General features: G+C 35.8%; 1 protein-coding gene across 12 annotated transcripts in view; it reads right to left on the bottom strand.

Annotated features, from left to right (window-relative positions):
• The window catches only part of Kdm4c (lysine demethylase 4C), a 206637-nt gene that overhangs the window by 99553 nt on the left and 88753 nt on the right, over window positions 1–18331 (bottom strand). For 9 of the 12 annotated variants that reach the window (XR_010066353.1, XM_063287361.1, XM_039109496.2 and 6 more), the window contains 3 exons: window positions 18093–18142; window positions 13266–13369; window positions 5185–5322 (listed from right to left, as the gene is read on the bottom strand). Coding sequence is in view for 9 of the 12 variants with exons in the window: in XM_063287361.1 (XP_063143431.1) it covers window positions 5185–5322; window positions 13266–13369; window positions 18093–18142 (292 nt within the window). In the remaining 3 variants the exon portion in view is untranslated. Of the gene's footprint in view, window positions 1–1690; window positions 4676–5184; window positions 5323–9815; window positions 10064–13265; window positions 13370–18092; window positions 18143–18331 lie in introns of those variants that run through there. The other 3 variants (XM_039109503.2, XM_063287362.1, XM_063287363.1) reach the window with 2 other exon arrangements.

Genomic DNA, 18331 nt, shown 5'->3' with positions numbered 1-18331 from the left:
ACCTTGCTCTGACAGCGTGACTTGGCAATGTTTAAGAATCACCCAGGTGGTACTGGTTTTGAAGTCATGAAGGACTCGTGGAAAGCAGCTAAGGCTTAGCACTGTGAGAGCCCAGGAAAGGCTATTCATTAATGAGGGTGAAACTTCAGTGGCATTTGAAGGTCCAGAACCAAAGTGGTCATACAAAAATTGTTGAGGTTTAGTACTGTGACAAGAGCCTATGAGAGGCTATTGGTGAAAGTGCACACTAGTTGCAGTGCAGCCTATTGGAGAATCCAGTAGCAGTGGATGATCACCAAAATCAGCAGCAGCAGTAGAGTAGACTCAGCAAGAGCCTAGAGTCTCACAGATAGCAGAGTAAAGGAAGTAATAAAAGACTTTTGGACCACAGAATATCATATGTGGATCTCAGACAGTGGAACAAGTAGCTGTGAAGTTGAAGATGTCTTGAGATGCCAAGATGCTAGAAATGCCAGAGCCAAGGAATAACTGCCCAGGAAAGCTGCTAACCGGAAGTGGAACCAGCTCAAGGGAAAGAATTATGTTGTAGTCAACAAAGCTGAAAGCAGTTTGATATCAGACATAGAAATGTAGAATTTAGTTTGTCCAGATGATTTTTGGTATTGCTTTGGTCCAATATTTGTACACTACTATATTTTGAAATGGTAATGTATATCATGTGATGTTGGAAGTATGTGATTTGCTTTTTTATTTTATTTTATAGGGGATTATATTTAAGAAATTGCATGATTCTCAGTAGGGACTTTTAACTTTGAATTTTTAAACACTGTTGAGACTGTGAAAGACTATAGAGACTTTTGAGGTTGTACCATATCCACTGTGCATTATGTTGTAACTCCAAGCCTATGCGGACCAGGGTGTGGAATGTGGTGGTTTAAAGAGGTTTGTCCCCATAGATTCATGTGTTTCAATGCTTAGCCATGGGGATTGGCACTATTTGGAGGTGTGCCCTTATTGGTATATGTGTTACCTTGTTGGAAGAAGTACATCACTGTGTAGGCAGGCTTTGAGATCTCTTATGCTCAAAGTCTGCCCAGTATAGAATCAGAGACCCTGGCTGTCTGTGGGAGATAGTTCTGTCCTGCTGCCTACAGATCAAGATTCAAAACTCGTGGCTTCTCCAGCACCATGACTACCTGCACACTGCCATGCTTCCTGCCATGATGATAATGGACTGAATCTCTGAAACTGTAAACCAGGCCCAACTAAATATTTTCCTTTAATAAGAGTTGCCCTGGCCATGGTATCTCTTCTCAACCATGAAACCCTAAAACGGAAGTCAATGAAAAAATTTGCTAAATGGTTCTGAAAGAAATAAGGAACAAAACATCAAGGAAGTAAATTGTGGTAGTTTGAATAGGTTTGGCCCCACAGACTCGTGTCTGAATGCTTGGCCCACAGGGAGATGTGTCCTTGTTGGAATAGGCGCGTCCTTGGACAAAATGTGTCATTGTAAGGGTAGGCTTTGAGGGTCTATGCTCCAGCTCTGTTCAGTGCAGAAAAGATCTCCCCCTGGCAGCCTGAAGAAGAGCCTTCTCCTTGCTGCTTGTGAATCAAGACTGAACTCTCTGCTCCTTCACCACCATGTCTGCCTGCATAATGCCATGCACCCTGCCACTATAATAATGGACTAAAGGTCTAAAATTGTAAATCCCAATAAAGTGTTTACCTTTATGATTTGCCTTCGTCATGGTGCCTTTTCAGAGCAATAAAATCCAAACTAAAACATAGAGCACTAGGGTCCTCTTGGAAGCAGGGATGATCAGACTAAGTTACAGGCAGAACTGCTGTCCAGTCCACAGCAAAGTTAGAGTTTTAGGGAACACGGTGGAAAAGAACATCCCACTAGAAAGACTCAGAAAAAAAAACTCTGAAATAGCTTCCAAATCTAAAAACTTAAATATCAAACCTCCAAAAACTCATAGCAATTTGGAACAGGTAATTAGTTTGACAACAATGATGGGATGGTACTTCTAATCAGTCAAAGCCAGATCTTAAGAATGAAGTTTTCTTCTTTCACTGCATACCTACAGGTCACTAATCATTTCAGTGGAAATCAATAAATCTCCTCTCCATCCACATTTCAGAGGTATCTTCAGAAATCACTATAAGCAGAAGGTAAGCATCAAGGGACAAGAGAAGCACTGTTGGAACCCTCTATTCTCACCTCTGGTCTGCAGACCAGCATCAACATGAAACAAGCACAGTGTCAGCAAACGGAGCCTTCTCTCTTTCATAAGACACATACCATAGTGACAGATTTCTCTACTAACCAAACCTGATAGCTTATAATCAAGACTCACCTAACAAAGAAAATGGTTAGGTGCTTTTTACTAAAAATAATCGTTTGCAATAATTCTTTTCTGCGACATCAAATTAAAAATTTGGAATAATGTGAAATTACATGTTTTAGATTATATGAATGAATGACTTACATAAATGTACAAACATCAGAGACTTTTATCACACATTTTTACATTCCATTGAACCCACATGAAAAGGAAAGCAGGAGCTCCAACTCTTTGCATAGCTGTGAGGAATAGCAGTCTGTTTACAAAAGTAACAAAAAGCTTTACTCAAAAACTACAAGTCATGAGCTCTACCATTTAGAAAAAATTCAAAGGAACAAATAAAATAATAAGGCAAACAATTATAGGAATCCACAAAGCTAAAAGCTGGTTTACTACAATCCAAACTAACCCATACATTGTATCAGTAATGAGCAAAACAGATAATTTGTGCCCAAAACACAATTTCAAATGGTTAAAAAGCTATATATACAATATTGTAAATTAATAAGGTGGTCTACCTTGCATATATCAAATACAGGGACCAAAAGCAATTAAAGTCTAAAAGAAACTCACATCACATTTTAGAATAAGAAAAAAAATTGACTAAGAATAGAAATCATAATACTAAGGTAATAAGAGAAGAGTTCATAGGCTATTGAAACCTTCAAAATTGTCTATTAAAAAGTTAAGTTCCTGTTTTTAAGAAGAAACCAGTTACCTACGCAAAGTAGACTCTCAATTTTTACTCATCATTTGCTAATTTATGCTCGTTTGTAGGCAGCATTAAGGAATGATTAAGAGGTGTGTCACTGGCTTTGAGGTTTCAAAAGCCCACATCTACCCCACCTACAAGCTCTCAGCTACCGCTTAAACCAAATCCTGACAGCAAAGCCACATCTGGCCCAAGAGGAAGAGAAGGGTGAGAAAAATACCTACGTAGGACATGTGGAACATTTTAAATTAGCTAGCCTAATGTGTGTATCAATAATTACGTGCCTAATAAAATAAAGTGCCCAAAACCAAATAAATAAGTGATATAATGAATGATTTTCACATGCATAGGATTTCTCCCCTTACAGCAAACCTTTAAAGTAAGGAGGACTTTCTAATTTTGTTGAAAAATAAATTACTTTCCTGAATATACATATATCTATCAAGAATAGGAATATTGGGCTTAGATCCGCTTCTATAACACCTCAGCCAGCTATAGGTTCTAAGGCATAGCAATATTCACAATTCCTCACTGGTGGCTATCCACTCCTACTACAAACATGACCTCATTGCATATGGCTATAAACAAGGAAGAAATGTCTTATTTTGGTCAATACCGCCAAATAGTTTTGAAATCTATAATAAACAAGCACTAAATCATTTTTCTGGTGATCTGAAGATCTACAATAACTTACATAGTCTGCCAAATTTAAAGATGTAAAACATAACATCACATTACACCTTCATGTTTATGGCATGATTTCAGCACAGAAGAAAGCATTTCACTTCAATGCAAGCACAAAGTTACAGGCCAAGCTATACATGATGAATGTTCTATATCTCATTAGAAAGACTATAACACGATATAGTAGGAATTACTTAAATTTTATGCCTTTGTAAGCAACCCCTCAGAAACAGGCATTAATCATTTTTTTCAGTAGTGTACTCATGCAAAGTTGCCTGTGCTTGAGTGAATAACCCCCAAACATTCTCATATAACTCTAATAACTATGAGGCTAACAAACTAGACAAGACAGTAACAGAAATATAAAAAATAGTTGAGGAACTTGTTGGGAAAAAGATGGGATTCAGTAGGAGTGGGAAGAAGATGTAAGAGAAGAAAAAATGACCAAAACATAATATATTTATATAAATATAGACCCTATCAAAGACTAAAAACAAACTTTTAAACAAGAATTCTTTCAAATGTCTCCTGAGTTGCTAAAGAATAGAATTTTTTATACATTTTAATGTTATACAACCTTAAATAAACCTGTAAATTAAGAGTGATTTTTCCCTAATTTCATGAAATGGTCCTATATACAATTTTTTCTCAGAATAGGATGAGCATTCACTTGTACCATGAAGTAGCTAAAGGCCTGTAAGCTTTATTTATCAGTTTTTCACTGACTGTGTCACCTTCATATACTTTGCAATAGTTTCCTTAAGACCTATCCCTCTCCCAATCTGCTTCTCCCAAAAAGCCAGAGGAAAGATAATATGTCAATTGTTTTGAAGATGGCTCTGTTTTAGTGCCTCAAGGTGAAAGCAATTCAATAAAAACTACATACACAAAATGAAAATATACAGTACATGAACTAAAACAGTTTTTTTAATGCTAAAACTACAAATACAACTTTATACAAGTTTAATGTTAACATTTATGTGAACTAAAACAAATATAGCTCTAAAAGTTTTAAAACTGAAACTACGAACAAATCTTTATACCAAGATTAACACTAAGATATAAAATGTTTTACATTGTTACTACTAAAGAGTTTAATTTAATTATTAAGAAGCCCTAATAATTTCTTTTTACCATACTTTCTCAACCACCAACAGTTCTAAATTTAACAGACTGAACTTTAATGAGAAGTACCACACAGCCAAGAGAAAATGCTGCAGGAAACACAAATGGTAACTTTGAGAGAGAAAGCAAGCATCTACAGAAAAAAATCCAGTCAGAGTAAACTGTCCGTTAACAATCTCAAAATAGAAAAATCCAGTAATGAGTAGCCACTCATCTTATGAGAAGTAAATATATAGCTATTCTGACAAAAATTACTACAGTGAGAGGCACAATGTGAATGACGAACACTAGTGATGCACATGTCCAAGTATGTACGTACTATGTATGCTTCACTCTTCAGGAGAAACTTACCAATTTAGCAACTTTTCCATAGTCAATCCATCTGACTGTAGCAAAGTTTGTAGACTCAGCACAATTGAAACCATGATTAAAACCAGCATGATACCCATAAGGAAAAGTAATCATGAACTCTCCAGCCTCCTGGGTAATCTGTGGAGTTTGAAGAGACAGAATGTTTAATAACTTTCCAAATCATTTAATGATTAGTACATATTTCAATTTTCAATTTTTAAAACAAAACAAAAAAGTAAAATGATCACACTATCACAACTTTAAGAGAACAGAAGTCTGGGGTTGTTACGGCTCAGTGGTCACTAGTGCCTAAGAAGTTGACTTCCAACTCCGGCATCAACAATACAAACAGTATCTGTATTGTCAGCAATCACAGAATTTAATGTGAACGTCTCATCTGCAGATACAAGACAGAAAAAGGATTCGCTGTTGGCACCCATGTTCTCTTTTGTGATATTTTATTTATCATTATTGCTCTTTCCAGATATGCTATATATAAGAATATATAAGAATGGTAGATCTACTAAGAATATTGAGCATATACATATGGATAAAAAGATTACCATTAGAACAAACATAAAATATCTACAGTGATTTTCTAGTCCTGAACATCAACCACAGTTGACAAAAGAATCAATAACTTAACAACATGAAACGAGAACCAAAATAATAATAGGAACAAGACTGTCGATCTAGAAAAGACACCAACTATTCTTTAATATGTTTTTTAAACAAATAAGAAGTAAAGTAAGAACTTATAAAATTGTAAAGAAATTTAAAAAAAATTCACATTCAGTTCTCACTGGGCAAAGATTCCCCTAAAACATCTGAAACAAAGGTCAAGCAATGTTGTGTTTGAAGTTACTGAGCAAAAGGAAAAAAGTCCCTTAACGTTTCAGTTCTAAAATGTTGCAAAATAAATGAATTATGTAGAGATGTGCACTTAAATATTTAGTAAATATACAAGCGTATACTGAACCAAAACTTCCACCTTGGCCTTGTTATTGATTGTGAAGTGTTCTGCAACTACATTACTGGCCCAATTTAAGAAAAGCCAGATCATCACATATAACCCACTAAAGAAAGTTCACATATCCTGTTCAATTCCCAGAGACAAAAACAACATGAATGGCCAAAACTTTATGTCTCTTATCAAATTCATTAGTCTTACAGAAACCCCAAGACAGAGAATTTAAAAGAAAATCATAAACAAATGTAAACTTTATTTAAAAATACAAAGAATTTTACAATGGCATATACAAATACTTCACTTAACTCCAAAAGATAACAAAAAGACCTTGAGTTATATCCAATACAAAAACATATGTGAACAAAGTAACAAAGATAATCAGGATTTAAAAACAATTTAATAAAGAGGTAGAAACACTGAAAAGAACAAAAGCTAAAATGAAAATGGAATTCAAGCATTCAATGTCTTGATTAGAAAATTGAGGAGAAGCTTTAAAAACAGAATAAGTCAAGCATAAGATAGACTATCAAGACACAAAATGTAAGATATTGACAAAAGAAAAACCAAGAGAGAGAGAGAGAGAGAGAGACAGACAGACAGACAGACAGACAGACACAGAGAGACAAGAACTTAAAAAGGATAAAAACATACATAATATGTGGTATACTATTAAAATTCCTATTCATCCAATTATAGGCAAAGAGGACAAGAGGGCATAAAAGTGATACTGGGGATTTGCAGTTCAGGAGTTCTTCTGTTTGTATTGTATTGTATTGTATTGTATTGTATTGCATTGCATTGCATTGCATTGCATTGCATTGCATTGCATTGCATTGTATTGTATTGTATTGAATTATATTATATTTTAAGAAGATTAAGAACCACAAGTATCATCTGACTGAAAGCAGAGGGAGTAATAATTAGTCTCTTCTGAAAATGAATCCCCTTATTGGCTACTTGATATTACAAAGTCGTCAACCCTGAAATCACATATACAAAAACAACAAAAAATGGATTCAACTAGATATATTTGTAAATTTATGCAAAAATATACATATGTATGTAACAATAATGTTCAAAGAAAAAGAGGCTCTCAATTTGAGAGTGGGAATATACCTGGAATGGCTTAGAAAAAGAAAGTCTCCTAGAAAATCTAGGAGACGACGAGAAAAATGGAAGGGGAAAGTGATGTAATTTTATCTAATTAAAATTGTAACAATAAAATATAAAAGGAATTTTATTAAAATAATAATCTTACAATAGAATATAAAACCTTTTACATAGATTATCTTATCTAATACTTAGAATAATTCTCATTGATCATTAGTATTATCTCTATATTAGAGGTGAAGTAAAACTCTAAAAATAATGTAACAAAAACCAGAAGGGACACACCCGCGGATCCCCGGCCCGCAGCAGCTCTCTGCTCCCAAACCCCGTGGGAGAGAGACCTCACCGCCTGATCAGGTGGGCACTCCTGAGGCTGCAGAGCGGAGGAACCACCAACACTGCCCACCCCGGCCCACATCCCTGGCCCAAGAGGCAACTGTATAAGGCCTCTGGGTTCCCGTAGGGGAGGGCCCGGGAGCAGCAGGACCCCTGCACCTGAGACACCGCCGGAACCTGAAGGAAACAGACCGGATAAACAGTTCTCTGCACCCAAATCCCGTGGGAGGGAGAGCTAAACCTTCAGAGAGGCAGACACGCCTGGGAAACCAGAAGAGACTGCACTCTGTGCACATCCAGACGCCAGAGGAAAACACCAAACGTCATCTGGAACCCTGGTGCACGGAGGCTCCCGGAAAGAGCAGCGCAGATCTTCCCGGTTGCTGCCACAGCGGAGAGGACTTGGGCAGTACCCCACGAGCAAACTTGAGCCTTGGAGCCGCAGGTAGGACCAACTTTTCCCCTGCAAGAAACCTGCCTGGTGAACTCAAGACACAGGCCCACAGGAACAGCTGAAGACCTGTAGAGAGGAAAAACTACACGCCCGAAAGCAGAACACTCTGTCCCCATAACTGGCTGAAAGAAAACAGGAAAACAGGTCTACAGCACTCCTGACACACAGGCTTATAAGACAGTCTAGCCACGGTCAGAAATAGCAGAACAAAGTAACACTAGAGATAATCTGATGGTGAGAGGCAAGCGCAAGAACCCAAGCAACAGAAACCAAGTCTACATGGCATCATCGGAGCCCAATTCTCCCACCAAAGCAAACACGGAATATCCAAACACACCAGACAAGCAAGATCTACTTTCAAAGTCATATTTGATCATGATGCTGGAGGACTTCAAGAAAGACATAAAGAACTCCCTTAGAGAACAAGTAGAAGCCTACAGAGAGGAATCGCAAAAATCCCTGAAAGAATTCCAGGAAAACACAATCAAACAGTTGAAGGAATTAAAAATGGAAATAGAAGCAATCAAGAAAGAACACATGGAAACAACCTTGGACATAGAAAATCAAAAGAAAAGACAAGGAGCTGTAGATACAAGCTTCACCAACAGAATACAAGAGATGGAAGAGAGAATCTCAGGAGCAGAAGATTCCATAGAAATCATTGACTCAACTGTCAAAGATAATGTAAAGCAGAAAAAGCTACTGGTCCAAAACATACAGGAAATCCAGGACTCAATGAGAAGATCAAACCTAAGGATAATAGGTATAGAAGAGAGTGAAGACTCCCAGCTCAAAGGACCAGTAAATATCTTCAACAAAATCATAGAAGAAAACTTCCCTAACCTAAAAAAAGAGATACCCATAGGCATACAAGAAGCCTACAGAACTCCAAATAGATTGGACCAGAAAAGAAACACCTCCCGTCACATAATTGTCAAAACACCAAACGCACAAAATAAAGAAAGAATATTAAAAGCAGTAAGGGAAAAAGGTCAAGTAACATATAAAGGCAGACCTATCAGAATCACACCAGACTTTTCGCCAGAAACTATGAAGGCCAGAAGATCCTGGACAGATGTCATACAGACCCTAAGAGAACACAAATGCCAGCCCAGGTTACTGTATCCTGCAAAACTCTCAATTAACATTGATGGAGAAACCAAGATATTCCATGACAAAACGAAATTTACACAGTATCTTTCTACAAATCCAGCACTACAAAGGATAATAAAGGGTAAAGCCCAACATAAGGAGGCAAGCTATACCCTAGAAGAAGCAAGAAAGTAATCATCTTGGCAACAAAACAAAGAGAAGAAAAGCACACAAACATAAACTCACATCCAAATATGAATATAACAGGAAGCAATAATCACTATTCCTTAATATCTCTCAACATCAATGGCCTCAACTCCCCAATAAAAAGACATAGATTAACAAACTGGATACGCAATGAGGACCTTGCATTCTGCTGCCTACAGGAAACACACCTAAGAGACAAAGACAGACACTACCTCAGAGTGAAAGGCTGGAAAACAACTTTCCAAGCAAATGGTCAGAAGAAGCAAGCTGGAGTAGCCATTCTAATATCAAATAAAATGAATTTTCAATTAAAAGTCATCAAAAAGATAAGGAAGGACACTTCATATTCATCAAAGGAAAAATCCACCAAGATGAACTCTCAATCCTCATCTTCGGTTGGTTTATATACAAGTGTGCAATTTCTAGGCTTGAAAGTAAAATGATGCTATCTGGTGCTGGATAGAGGAGCCTTATTTTTTATTATGGCAGCTTGCTATTTTTGTAACATGGTGATTTGGTTGAACACAATAAAGTACAGTAGTAACTGATTTCCCCTTCTTCCTGGATGAGTGAGGAGATGATTAAATGTTGATGTCAGCATCCTTGAGCATATTCAGATGAGCTTCTGCTTCTGTTGAAAAGGATGCTGTGTTTGATTGTGGTCCGAAGCTTTGAAGCACTACTTGGCATCTCCTTCCTTGGCGGTCTCACTGTTTAAACATAACAGATTTGATAGCTTGTTGGTAAGGTGAGGTCCAGCTTGTCTCCACTAGGTCATCTTCATGTAAATCCGGTGGTTATACGGTTTTGTTCTAGGGATATTTCATTTTTTTAATAACGGTTTTAGCTGACATTCATGGAGAGAATGAATCCTTAGAACTGTGCCACTAGTGAAAGGAAATCCTGTCTAGAGTATGTTTCTTTACAAAGCTGTGTCACACCATCCTTTGGGCCCTCTGCTGGAAAAGTAGAATCAAGTCTCAAATAATGCCTTTTAAATTGTATCCTCTAGTATTATAGATGTAGGACAGTACTGTATCATACCTCTGTGGATGTAAAATAGCTTGTACCTGCTTTATGATACGTAGTAGTGACTGTGCTTTATCAGAGCTGTTTTTAATGATGTTGCTCAGAATGTTTTCTTTCCAGATGATGATTGAGAAGCTAATTTAAAAAAAAAAAAAAAATGATGCCAGGTACCACAAGAGTAACAGAACTGTGCTGTTTTCTCGGGTTTTGTTTTTTTACTTTTTTTTTTTTTAATGGAGTGTGCTGGATGTCTCTACAGTTTTGTTCAGATGACTGCAGAACCTGGAAAAGCTGTTGCTGCATAACACACTGCTATTATTGGTCTTTTTATATAAATATAAATATATATATACAGATATATAATTTGAATTTTTTGAAACTTTAGCTGTGCTGTCAACTTTGGAAAAAAGTATCCCCGTTTACTGTGTTGAGTTGGCACTGTACAGAAATTAACAGCCATATTGGTCTAGAAATGTTGAACTTAAGTTTTTTCCATTTGTACAGGGATAACACACTGTATTAAATATGTAAGGTCTTATCTACGTGGGTTTGATTACAAAAACTAATAAAGTATTCTCTAAATTTAAAAAAAAAAATAAAAGCAGAAAAAAAAAAAAAAAACAGAGACTGAAGTAACACCCATTCAGAGCCTGCCCCACATGTGGCCCATACATATACAGCCACCCAATTAGACAAGATGGATGAAGCAAAGAAGTGCAGACCGACTGGGGGGATGTTGACCCAGAAACCGGGAAGGGGAATAACAATCGAAATGTAAATAAGAAATACTCAAGTTAATAAAGATGGGGGAAAAAATAATATGTTGATACATAGAAGGAAAAATAACATGTTGGTTGACATTGTTGATATTCTCAAAATAATTCCAATAGACAATTCAACTTGGTTTCATGTAACAATCATAATTGCGTTATCGAAAAAGTCAAATCCTACAAAAGGTATCTCACTGTGGAAGAATACATATCTCTGCTGTCCTGGAGTGGGTGGTAGAGCTTCCAGTTCTTGTGGGATGGCAATGGACTCGAAGCGGTGCAGTTCTTTGAACAAGCATTTGAAAATAGTGATACCTTGACTTCTTCCTGTCAGGTTGTATCCCCGTGATCACCTTTTGTTGGCTTATTGTTCTAATTAGAACTTTGAGAACTACATTGATTAGATATAACAAGAATGGACATCCTTGTCTTGTCCCTGATTTTAGAGTTATTTCTTCAGGTATCTCTCCATTTAGTTTGATATTGGATTTTGGTTTATTGTATATTGCTTTTATCATATTTAGGTATAGGCCTTGTATTCACGATGTCTCCAATACTTTTAAGATGAAGGGGTATTGTATTTTTTCCAAATGCTTTTTTCAGTATCTACTGAAATGATCATGTGATTTTTTGAGTTGGTATATATAGCGATTATGTTAATGTATTTTTGTATATTGAAACAACCTTGCATTCCTGGGATGAAGCCTACTTGATCATGGTGAATGAAGGTTGTAATATGTTCTTGGATTTGGTATGTGAGAATTACATTGAGTAAATTTGCATCAATAATCATAAGAAAAAAAAAAACCAGAAGGGAGCCTAACAGATATTATTCTACAACCACTATCTGTCAACAGCTCCTATGACATCACAGAATAAAGTATTTGAGGAACATTATGTTATTATACATATGTCCTACATCAAATCAAATGAAGGTGGAAAACAGAAGTGAACACAATTCCAACACAGAGTCCTATTATCAAAAATTAATTATTAGTATCTCACTGTTTTGGAAGTTAAAGCCACAAAAGTCAACAACGCCAGTGAACACTGAGGTTGCATTGAATCTGAAGCACAGGAAAGAATTCTGTGCATCCATCTAACTCTTCCCAACAAAGGCTGGAAGAAGGAATGTTTTTAAGTTCCCTTTTGTACTCCAAGACCAAAGGTTTTGTACTCCAAGACCAAAGGATTCAGAGGAAGGGAAACACTTAATCATTGTTGGTAGGAGTGCAAACTTGTAAGCCACTGTGGAACTAAGTGTAGTAGTTCCTCAGGAAGCTGGGCCTAGATCTACCTCAAGACACAGCTATAGCATTATTAGGCAGATAACCAAACATCGTATGACCTACTACACAGATAACCTGCTCAATTGTGTTTTGCTGCTCTAATCATAATAGTCAGAAACTGGAAACAGGCCAGCTGTCTATCAACTGTGTATAGATAATAAAAATGCCATACATTTATTACTTATCTATTACAAAAAGTGAAGTTATTCAATTTGTAGGCAAATAGAGCTGGAAAAAGATCACCCAGAGTGAGGTCACCCAGAGCAGCTGTAATGGGACATACAAGAACTGTACACCATCAAGCAGGCCACCAAATTAGTATGGATGGAGGTGGAGATCTGAAGTTCTACCACAGGCCACTGGCAACTGATATCTACGTGTTTCTGTTTCTGTTAACTGTGGCTTCTGAGAATCTATCCATACTCCAGTACATAGTTCTATAGCCATGCACATATAAGTATTACTAAGTAGACTCTGAGTTCACAAACAAGAATGAAAAGAAAGGACATTATATTTGGAGGGAAAAGTGATGATGGGAATAGTGACATATCTAGACATAAAGAAATAGTGGTAGATATATTTATGTATTAAGTACTATAACTAAAATTTAAATATATATAAACTTGAGTGAACATGTTTTAAAATAAAATATTTAATTAAGACTTAAACTAATTATTGATGTTATAGAACATGAGCTTAAATTTCTCTTCACCTGTTATAATGTTATTTAATAATTCATAACATAGTATGCCACTTTAAATTCTTCTTAAATACAAATTCCACAAAATGAAACATCTACTTGTGAAAGTCAAACAGAAACAAACCTTGTCAAAGGGAATGCCATACTTCTTCAGCACTGAGGGGGAAATCAGTGTCATCTTGTGGCGGAGGAATGCATCACAGCCTTGGGAGCTGCTGGGGAAAAAGCCTAAAGATCAACAATAAATATAGTGTCAGTCAAGATAACATTTCACATAGTTTTTAAAATACACTTGAATTCTAATGTTCTTATAACTCTTACTAAAAATCAGTCCAAGCCATAATCCTTAAAAACTGGTATGTCAAAAAGGTTGGTCTTTTCAAAAATATTTACCAAGAATTACATTTATGAATAAAAAAAAATCACTAATTTTAAGAATTTCAATTCAGCACATATTTGAAATGCAGTTGCCTAATATATAATAACTTACTGTTCAAGTGGAAAGTGAGATTGAGAACAGCTGTACTAAACAAATCCTCAGTGGAGACTCTGAGAACTAACCATTCTGAAAGCACTGTGGTTCCCAAAAGCCCGAGACACCATATGCACCAAACTCTTCCCTAACTTCTGGTTGCCTTCCAGTTAATTTCACAGGAACAACTACTACCTTGCAATATCTTACAATAACTATATTTGGCAACAATTATTTAAATTATTTTAAATCACAGACAGGATTTTAATATGTCTAACATGAGGTAATGATGTATCTTTTAAATGACAGAGCTCCCTTCTGAGCATGGTATAAGTATTTGAAATTGTCATACTGTACTATAAAAACATTCAAAATTACTATATGTCAATTAGAAATAATATTTTAGAGGCTACAGAGAGGGATAAACTGTTTAGAGCACTTGCTGCTCTTGCAGAGGACCCAGGTTTGTTTCCCAGCTCCAACATGATGGTTCACAACCACCTGTGACTCAAGTCCCAGAAGATCTGATGCCATCATCTGACCTCCACGGCACAAGGAAGACACATGGTGCACAAACACACATATATTCAAGCATACATACACATAAATAAAATCTTATTTTTTAAAAAAAGAAGTTGTATCTGAGTCAACGTAACACAAATGATGAGAAACTTGTCTTACAAGCCTATTTTGGGGAGCTTTGAAGAGAGGAAGCTAAACATTAAGGAAATTCTTTATTCAACAATGTATTAAATGTTCACTCAGCAGTGTATTATACTTTAGTTCAGGGATGATTTTATCCATCACCGCTTTCAATCTAGCTGAGGCATGCTGCCACCACCTTGGTGAGACGGGGAGAGGAGAATGAAAACCAGCGTGTTTGATGATTTATCCAGCACTTTCTCCTTCAAACAAGGAGCCATCTTACCAGAGTGTGGAAAACAAGTCACAGTGAGAAGTACAAAGAGAAGGCAGAGGAAAGTAAAAGAGGACAGGTCCCAAGGAAACAAGAAGACTCCAGAAATTATGCACATACACTACGGGGGGAAGTAAAGGTACTATGTAATCTCATATCTAAAATGAAGGGAGGACGTGCCAGCACAACACTTAACTAGCTTGCCCTGATGCTCTACACACAACTCAGAATAGGTTACTTTGATGGAAAATTCATTAATACTCAGTTATAAAAAAAAAAGTATGTTATAATTTTGTGTTAAATTGAATTCAGATATCCTCAGCCACACAGGGCCTGTGGGCAACAAGGGAGACATAAATGATTAATCCTGAACCATCATAATATTATAGAATAAATTCACAAAAATTTTTAGAGAATTTAAATGTTTGTTTATGCTACAGTGGGAAGTAAGGATACAGGATAGATAGATAGATAGGTAGATAGATAGATAGATAGATAGATAGATAGATAGATAGATAGATAGACAGACAGATAGATAGAGATAGAGAGATAAATAGGTAGATAGATAGATGATAGAGATGGTAAATAGCTAGTATAGACAAAGGAATTCAAAGTATAACTTAGTAGAAAAAACTTGTAAGCTAAACAGTTGGCTCAGCAGTTCAAAGCCTGTAGTGTTCTTTCAGGACCCGAGTCCAGTTCTTAGCACAATCTGAGGAGGCCCACAACTGTAACGTAAGCTACAGGCAAGCTGATGGCCTTTTCCAATTTCCAGAGGTATCTTCACTGACTTACACATATAGCACACAGACAGACAAGCACATGATTTAATTTTTTAAAAATAAATCTTTTTTTATTAAGTACATTCTGGGTAAGCATCTATGTATGTTTAAAAATAGAAATGGGACAGAAAGAGGGAGAGTTCACAAAATCAGTTCTCTATAGAGACATTGGGAAGTAAATATTATCATTCTTTACAAGATCAATACAAATAAAAATGCAACTTTGCCATGTGGGGTCATTTCCACTATAATCTAAGGATGATTAATAATCATAAAATATAAACACTAAATAAAGCTTTAGTGCATAGGAAGTAAATGCTATACCAGTATAATGATTAAGTATGCACAGTAAAATGCCCTAAGTCCTACCTAGGAAGAAAAGAAAGCACCCAACTCTAGCTGGTCTCCAATTTCAATACACATCCAATGATTCTAATAATAATATTCAAATAGATCTGTCAAGCTTTCCAAATCTGTAACTTTCTGCAGCACTATATGCATTAAATTTTAATTAAACTCACTGAAGAAAAAGTGTCCGTTAATGTGCTTCTGAGGTGGATTTGTAATTGGGACATGAGCAATGGGAAAACATTATAATTTACTCAAATTGGAAAACTCCTGAAGGAAAGTAGTGTTCTACACCTATAATCATACACATACACACAGACACACAAACACACACAAACACACACACACACACACACACAAATTTTAAAAAATGAAAAAAGCAACACAAAGGCAAATTCAAATTACTGGCTTTGTTAAATACAGGCCTTACAGCTTTCAGATAAAATATTCATAGGTGCCAAATACAGGCCTTACAGCTTTCTGATAAAATATTCATAGGTGCCACAATCAATCAAGATCTCATTAGAAATCAAAGATAAATGCACTCGTGCATAAAAGGTGACGAGAATGATTCCGGTGAACAGGCAAGATAATGCTTTCCATTTTATGTTTCACATGCAACTTTGATGTAGACAGTCTATAATGTTCTATCATATGTACTGCATTATTTTATCATTGTAATTATCTGGCTGGTACCAACACAACAGATACAAATCTTTCACTACCTTATAGGACTTTACCATTTGTTTCCTTTCTCAAAATACTACTATAAATAGTTTCAGTTCTCTGTTCAGTGATTAAAAACTTGCTCCTTTAACTCCCTATACATCATCTATCATAGTTCACATGATAAACCTCAGTGTTTGACCCTGTACCACAAAGCTGACATTAGTTCCTCTTAAAGTTCTTTAGTGATGAGGTTAATTTAAATATTGAATACTTACTACAAAAAAGAATAGCTCAACATTTAGTTTTAATACAAAATTCATTACTTATACATTCTAAATACATGATAATCATCATCTCTCTGCTCTAATCTGTTACCCAAAGCAGTATTCAATAACTTTAGTATTCCTGAAAATAATCCTTAAATTCACATTCACAATTAAACTACTATTATTATGGGAGTATAATACATAGTTCAAAAATGAACAGTGTCCTGCCAAACGTGTAACACCACGTCTTACAAAGGTGATCCTGTAACTACTTTTTTTTTAAGATTTATTTATTTATTATATATGATTACACTGTAGCTGTCTTCAGACACGAGAAGAGGACATCAAATCTTAATACAGATGGTTGTGAGCCACAATGTGGTTGCTGAGATTTCAACTCAGGACCTCTGGAAGAGTAGTCAGTGCTCTTAACGACTGAGTCATCTCTCCAGCCCATAACTACTACTTCTAATAGTTTCCTATAATTTGGGAAAGGGGATAAATTATAGATACCATTAATAATTTCTGACCAAACTGTCAAATAAATGAGGCTTTTCAATGTCCTCATTTCATTTTTTTTATTTAATTTTATATAGATATGAGTACACTGTCGCTGCTTTCGGACATACCAGAAGAGGGCAACAGATCCTATTAAAGATTGTTATAAGCTACCATGTGGTTGCTGAGAACTAAACTCAGGACCTCTGAAAGAGAAGTCAGTACTCTTACCACTGAGCCATTTCTCCAGCCCTAAAGATTTATTTGTTTATGTACTGTATACATATGGTTTTTGTTTTTTGATATTGTTTGTTTGTTTGATTGGCTTCAGGTTCATCTGCATAATAGAAGAAGGTATCAGACTCCATGAGACTAAAGTTATAGAAGTTATGAGATAACATGCAGGTGCAGGGAACTGAACTTAGGACATCTGGAAAAACAATCAGTGTACTTAACCATTAAGCCATCTCTCCAGCCCTCATTTCATTTTTAAGTCAATGTATGGTACATAGAAGGAAAACTTCCTTCATCATTTTATAAAAGGCAACCATGACATAATATATATCAATGCCTTAGCAAAGTGCTTTACTCATTCAACAGTGAATCCTGATAAAGGAAAATGCTTGTTACCAGTTATCACTCAAAACTCAACTCTAATTGTTATTACAAATAGTTCGTGTCCAGTTGACATCCTTGGAGGAAGGGTAGCTAGCAAACAAGATAAAGTTCAACAGTGTTTAAGAAAGAAAAGAAAGTTAAGAATAGGCACAATATATTGACATACCAACTGCCCAGTGAAATATTAAGCAGTCAGCTAAAGTCATTATAAAGACTATACAACAAGAAACATTACCTATTAATGTGAAAATGAATAGTATTGTTTAATTAGGGTGACATTTAGAAGCTAGCAGTTTAAAGAAGATATACATAGAGTTAATGAACTGCTGAACTACTTCAAACCACAAGGCCTACAAGGTAATGAATTGGAAGCAAGTTTTACCTTGGGCTAGTCTTTCAAGTCGCTTTCCATGCTCTGGAGGTATAGCATACCTAAAAGGTTAAGAATAAATAAAAATGTATGTTTATAATATTTTAACTAGTTTCTGAAGGGTACTTATTCTAAATATCTTCATTTACAAAAACTTAACTCTAAACTACACTTAAAGGAACTAAGTAGAAAACAAATAGTAAAAGCCTGTCCGTTAGACACAGAAATGAAAAAAAAAATATAGACTTCCT

Source organism: Rattus norvegicus, chromosome 5 (genome assembly GCF_036323735.1).
Source record: "Rattus norvegicus strain BN/NHsdMcwi chromosome 5, GRCr8, whole genome shotgun sequence".
In the NCBI taxonomy this organism is placed as follows: domain Eukaryota; kingdom Metazoa; phylum Chordata; class Mammalia; order Rodentia; family Muridae; genus Rattus; species Rattus norvegicus.
This window is presented reverse-complemented; position numbering and strand designations above follow the sequence as displayed.